Below are 6,466 nucleotides of genomic sequence, written 5' to 3' on the forward strand. Positions count from 1 at the left end.
CTCTCCCAGCTGTATGGTGACTGGTATCTCTGTCCTGCTCTCCTCTACCTCTCCCAGCTGTATGGTGACTGGTATCTCTGTCCTGTCCTCCTCTACCTCTCCCAGCTGTATGGTGACTGGTATATCTGTCCTGTCCTCCTCTACCTCTCCCAGCTGTATGGTGACTGGTATCTCTGTCCTGTCCTCCTATCTCTCCCAGCTGTATGGTATCTCTGTCCTGTCCTCCTATCTCTCCCAGCTGTATGGTGACTGGTATCTCTGTCCTGTCCTCCTATCTCTCCCAGCTGTATGGTATCTCTGTCCTGTCCTCCCATCTCTCCCAGCTGTATGGTGACTGGTATCTTTGTCCTGTCCTCCCATCTCTCCCAGCTGTATGGTGACTGGTATCTCTGTCCTGTCCTCCTATCTCTCCCATCTGTATGGTATCTCTGTCCTGTCCTCCCATCTCTCCCAGCTGTATGGTGACTGGTATCGCTGTCCTGTCCTCCTATCTCTCCCATCTGTATGGTATCTCTGTCCTGTCCTCCCATCTCTCCCAGCTGTATGGTGACTGGTATCTTTGTCCTGTCCTCCCATCTCTCCCAGCTGTATGGTATCTCTGTCCTGTCCTCCTCTACCTCTCCTAGCTGTATGGTATCTCTGTCCTGTCCTCCCATCTCTCCCAGCTGTATGGTGACTGGTATCTCTGTCCTGTCCTCCTATCTCTCCCATCTGTATGGTATCTCTGTCCTGTCCTCCCATCTCTCCCAGCTGTATGGTGACTGGTATCTTTGTCCTGTCCTCCCATCTCTCCCAGCTGTATGGTGACTGGTATCTCTGTCCTGTCCTCCTATCTCTCCCAGCTGTATGGTGACTGGTATCTCTGTCCTGTCCTCCCATCTCTCCCAGCTGTATGGTATCTCTGTCCTGCCCACCGCTACCTCTCCTAGCATACCCGTTACATAGTAGACAGTAGACCAATAATCTAATTTAAGTGCTTACCCTTTAACTATCACGTGCTACTACTTACCCACTGTTAAAAGTTTGGTATTTTGTACCCCAAAATATAGTTCATCTAAAATCAAACCAACATCCATATTTATGTTTACATCAACACCCCAACTAAGTTGTGTTACCTCGGCTCATTCCAGGGGGAGCTAGTGATGTAGCAGAAACAAAAGAACCCCCTGCAGCATGCAGCTCATAGGTCCTAGTGAACAAACAAAAACAATAACAAGTGTCATCTTTTAAGACAACAGCAGAAGGCAGGTTGTGATGGGGAGGTGTTCTGAGGTCAGACGTATGCTACAGCGGTGACTGTGGTTGGACAGATTGGACTGGCAGAGTGGTGTCAGAGGGCGCCAGGGAGTGTGTGTCATATGACCTGGCAGCAGCTGGCCTGAGAGGTGCACAGGAGCCCTTCTCTAGGGCTGCGCTGGATGTTCACAGAGATGCTCTTTTCACACAGAGGTAGCTGGAGAACATTATTTTTCAGGTTGTTCAGCTTGTTATTCTCCTTGGTGGCCAGGGCCAGTTCGCTAAGTGCTGCTGCTGTTTGGTCTGTGTATGACCGTGGAGTGTTGACAGCAGTGGTGGGCAGAGCGATGGTGTCTAACTCCAGGTCCAAGCTGCCGTTGGAGCCGATGCACATCTTCCAAGAGGACCTCTCCTGTGTCTTGACGCTGCCAGCTGACAGGCTGCTGGACAGACTATTGGACAGGTTCTGAGGGTCTATGACGAACTGGCCCATCCCCCCTGCCAGGCCGGGGCCTCCACTTCTCCCCCTGTGCTGTAACTGGGAGCTGAGACACAGGCTCAGGAGCTTCAGGCTCTCCACCAGCTCTGATGCCCCGGGGCTGCGGGAGGCACAGTGTCTCCGCGTGGACCCTGAGCCTGAAGACGAGTGGTTACTGCTGCCGTTAGAACAACTTGAGGGGGAACCCTGTCCCTTACCACCTCCCCCCCCACTACTACCACTCCCTCCATTGTCACTACTCCCCCCACCTCCCCCTCCAGGAGGACTGCCCCCCTCCCCGGGGGGTTTACTCTGCCCTCCACTGCTCCCTCCACCATTTCCCCCTGAGTTTCCAGGCGGGCCCTCACTGCTGTCCCTGCGGTTCCAGCTGTAGGTGAAGCCTGTGTCCTTGTCCAGACGCCGGCGGTGGCTCTCGGAGTCGTCGTCACTGGTCTCTGAGCTGGAGCAGGACGAGCCGCGGCCTTGGCTCTTGCGGCGGTGATAGCGTTTCTGAGTGGTGCCCGGCGACCCGGCCGCTGCAGCAGCGATGTTCATCTTTAGCCGGCTGAGTTTGGGTGGCAGGCCCTCGTCCATGTCGAAGTCGTCGTCTGACTCACCCTCCTCCTCAAAGATCTGGTTGAGGACAGGGGCACTCTTCCTGGAGGTCAGCCGGTTGGTGATAGATGGAGCCTTGCGACGCAGGATCACTTGTGTGGACAGAGGGGACGGGTCCTCTTCCTCCTCTTCATCCTCCTCCACCCTGAACAGGCAGCTGCGCTGTTTGGCTGAGGAGGTGGAGGGTGTGGGGGCCGTGGCCCCAGCTCTAGGGGGCCCAGAAACGGGGGCAGGGGCACCGGAGGCCCCTGCGTTGCTCTCGTCCCTGCGGAGCTCCAGCAGGCCTTTGGTGCGGTGTCCGTTGAGAAGGCTCTCAGCGCTGCGGGCGGGGGACTGGGGACCACCAGCGTGGCAGATGGAGGAGGCTGCCAGACTGTCCTCGATGTCCTGATGCATGTCAATCTTCATCGGCCAGGACTGCCTGGAGGGCAGAGAGCAGACCAGAGTTACCCAAAATATTCCCCTGGTTAGTATACGCTGCAATGACTTTATATAGAGTCAGAGGAGAAAATAAACAAAGATAAAATAAACAGTATGATCTTAGAATGAGGTCAGATGATTCATGTGTAATCCAGTCCTGAACTGCTGAACCTGACTGAACAGCTCAGTGAGTCAACATTCTTCTAATGTAGAAGGTCCTTGTTGACATGGCAGAGCGAGAAAACAAACAGAACAGAGCACTGGGGATCTCTCTCGACGGAGCCCGGGCATGTCCCAGCGGCACGCAATCTAACACAATTAATCCCATGGTAGTCCTGCCTGCCGGGTGCATGTGTGACCCTCCACACTGCTGCATGGCGGTGGAGGCTGGGTCGGGTCACCACAGGGCCCTTAGTGCTGCTCTGACACCATCCTAGTTAATTCAGCCAGGCTTTCAAAAGGCGTAACTACAGTAGAATCTCTCAGACACACACCTCAGCTGTGTGACACTGCTCAGACTCCATTCACTCTCAACCTCAGACGACCCTGACAGACTCTACAGACAATCCCTGAAGCCAACTACCTGATGAAGCTCAGCTTCAGCCCACGATGGCACAGAGAGCGAGAGAGCACGGGGGCACTATGCTAACACACTTAGTATTCGCCCTCTTGTCCAGGTCACTGTTTTGGGCATATATAAACTGGCATGCATGATACACAGTAGACTGTTGTTATTCCTAAAAATAATTGAACCACTATCAGAATGTTATTTCTGTTATGATGCCATGTTGCCTGATGCCACACGCTGACAGTGTTTGTGTTAAAATACAGAACAACCCTCAAAAACTAAGTGGTGAATGGAGGAGCGCAGGCCAGTAGAAACAGTAGATGTAGAAACCTGTACTGCTGCACTATACATGACAGTGGATTTGACTCACATTCTGCTCCTGCACCCAGGGGGCCACGACCCAGCAGCTAAAAATTGGGCCTTTTCCCTCCGAGCACCTGTTTGGCAATGGGTTTCTGGCCAAATGGGTTACAGCGAGCAGGCCAGGAGGGAGCAGCTTTAGCCTGCATGCGTTTGATCTCTCCTCTTCCTCCAAAAGGAGTGGCTCCCTCTCTCTGCTTCTCTCTCGGAATATCAAATCCAGACTTTCCCTTTCTAGGTCACTCCAAAGCATTTACTGCAGTCAGCCTTAACAACACATGTCACCACGTTGAGGGATCACATGACCAGAGGGGGTGGGAGGGGAACCAGACCATGAGGAAAGGACAGCATGGGTTCTCCTCCTAATGCACGGTCAACGACACCAAGCAGAGCAGCACCCAAGAGGTCAATTACCGTCAGAGCCTTGGCTGCTTCCTCCTCCTAGTCATTGAGTCGTCGTCATTATGACAATCTGAATGGCCCCAATAAATGGATGAGTGTGTGTGTAGCAGGCTATTAAACAGGCATTGGTATTGCAGTTAGAGTGGTTGGATCTGGTGGGTTTCATCTGGAGGGGATAGTTTTGGTGTTGTGTGTATGCGTCACATGCGTGTGTGTGTTGCATGTATGAACAGTTAAATTCGGAAGTAGTCTGCATTTGTTATGGCGGTTTTAGAGCAGTGGCTTCTTCCTTGCTGAGCAGCCTTTCAGGTTATGTCGATATAGGACTTGTTTTACTGTGGATATAGATATTTTTGCACCTGTTTCCTCCAGCATCTTCACAAGGTCCTTTGCTGTTGTTCTGGGATTGATTGGCACTTTTAGCACCAAAGTATGTTCATCTCTAGAAGACAGAACGAGTCTCCTTCCTGAGCGTTATGACGGCTGCGTGGTCCCATGGTGTTTATACTTGCGTACTATTGTTTGTACAGATGAACGTGGTACCTTCAGGCGTTTGGAAATTGCTCCCAAGGATGAACCAGACTTGTGGAGGTCTTTAATTTTTTTTCTGAGGTCTTGGCTGATTTCTTTTGATTTTCCCATGATGTCAAGCAAAGAGGGACTGAGTTTGAAGGTAGGCCTTGAAATACATCCACAGCTACACCTCCACTTGACTCAAATGATGTCAACTAGCCTATCAGATGCTTCTAAAGCCATGACATAATTTTCTGGAATTTTCCAATCTGTTTAAAGGCACAGTCAACTTAGTGTATGTAAACTTCTGACCCACTGGAATTGTGATACAGTGAATAAGTGAAATAATCTGTAAACAATTGGAAAAATTCCTTGCGTCATGCACAAAGTAGATGTCCTAACCGACTTGCCAAAACTATAGCTTGTTAACAAGACATTTGTTGAGTGGTTGAAAAACAAGTTTTAATGACGCCAACCTAAGTGTATGTAAACCTCCGACTTCAACTGTATGTGTTGCATGTGTGTGTGTCACCTGAACTGGGCCTTGATGTTGCTGGGGCTGGAGGAGCGTGTCTGGACCTCCTTCTCCTGTTTCTCTCTCAGGATCCTCTCAGCCAGCAGGAAGTAGGTGGCAGTGATGTGGTTGTACTTGTTGGTCTCCAGGGCTCTGGAACAAACACCATGGACAGAACATGTTAGGACAGGCTGGGAGTGAAGGCCAAGAGAGGGTTACACACCCACATACGAGAGACAAGTACGGTCTGTCAACAGGCAAGTCACCGCAGAGCAAACCCAATCACGTCGGCATTCGACGTATCTAAAATGTAACAAAGCAACATAACAGGTTCTAACCTTTCGTTGCCCTCTAACCCCTCTGGAGTCAATGACAGTAGGTGGCTGGTTCACGTCCCTCGACAGCCTCTGGGATTCCTCTACGCTGTGCTAATGAACAATCAAGTGAAATCCTCAGCCAAGTGCTGTGGTGTGTGTGTGTGTGTGTGAGAATGTAACTGTCTGTCTGTCAGGTGGGAGGTGGGGGCTTCAGCGGGACAATCTGTTGAATGCCTGGGAAGTGGGGATAAATCCTCTGGCGTTTACTCAAGACTCCCTGTATCCCTCTGCTCTCTCCTCATCATCAGTAAAGCCCTTCAGACAGGGTTAATATCCCTCTGCTCTCTCCTCATCATCAGTAAAGCCCTTCCTTCAGACAGGGTTAATATCTCTCTGCTCTCTCCTCATCATCAGTAAAGCCCTTCCTTCAGACAGGGTTAATATCCCTCTGCTCTCTCCTCATCATCAGTAAAGCCCTTCCTTCAGACAGGGTTAATATCTCTCTGCTCTCTCCTCATCATCAGTAAAGCCCTTCCTTCAGACAGGGTTAACATCCCTCTGCTCTCTCCTCATCATCAGTAAAGCCCTTCCTTCAGACAGGGTTAATATCCCTCTGCTCTCTCCTCATCATCAGTAAAGCCCTTCCTTCAGACAGGGTTAATATCCCTCTGCTCTCTCCTCATCATCAGTAAAGCCCTTCCTTCAGACAGGGTTAATATCCCTCTGCTCTCTCCTCATCATCAGTAAAGCCCTTCCTTCAGACAGGGTTAATATCCCTCTGCTCTCTCCTCATCATCAGTAAAGCCCTTCCTTCAGACAGGGTTAATATCCCTCTGCTCTCTCCTCATCATCAGTAAAGCCCTTCCTTCAGACAGGGTTAATATCCCTCTGCTCTCTCCTCATCATCAGTAAAGCCCTTCCTTCAGACAGGGTTAATATCCCTCTGCTCTCTCCTCATCATCAGTAAAGCCCTTCCTTCAGACAGGGTTAATATCCCTCTGCTCTCTCCTCATCATCAGTAAAGCCCTTCCTTCAGACAGGGT

At 50.9% G+C, this 6,466-nt stretch overlaps 1 protein-coding gene across 1 annotated transcript; it reads right to left on the reverse strand.

Annotated features, from left to right (window-relative positions):
- Positions 1 to 682: 682 nt before the first annotated feature.
- On the reverse strand, positions 683 to 5,400 carry LOC139419050 (SNF-related serine/threonine-protein kinase-like). The gene is made up of 3 exons (XM_071168918.1): positions 5,393 to 5,400; positions 5,125 to 5,259; positions 683 to 2,750 (listed from the first exon to the last, which is right to left on the reverse strand). The coding sequence occupies exons 1-3, from the start codon at positions 5,398 to 5,400 to the stop codon at positions 1,355 to 1,357; spliced, it is 1,539 nt and encodes a 512-aa protein (XP_071025019.1). The 3' UTR covers positions 683 to 1,354.
- Positions 5,401 to 6,466: the final 1,066 nt, after the last annotated feature.

This window comes from Oncorhynchus clarkii, chromosome 2 (assembly GCF_045791955.1).
Source record: "Oncorhynchus clarkii lewisi isolate Uvic-CL-2024 chromosome 2, UVic_Ocla_1.0, whole genome shotgun sequence".
NCBI classification, from domain to species: Eukaryota; Metazoa; Chordata; class Actinopteri; order Salmoniformes; family Salmonidae; genus Oncorhynchus; species Oncorhynchus clarkii.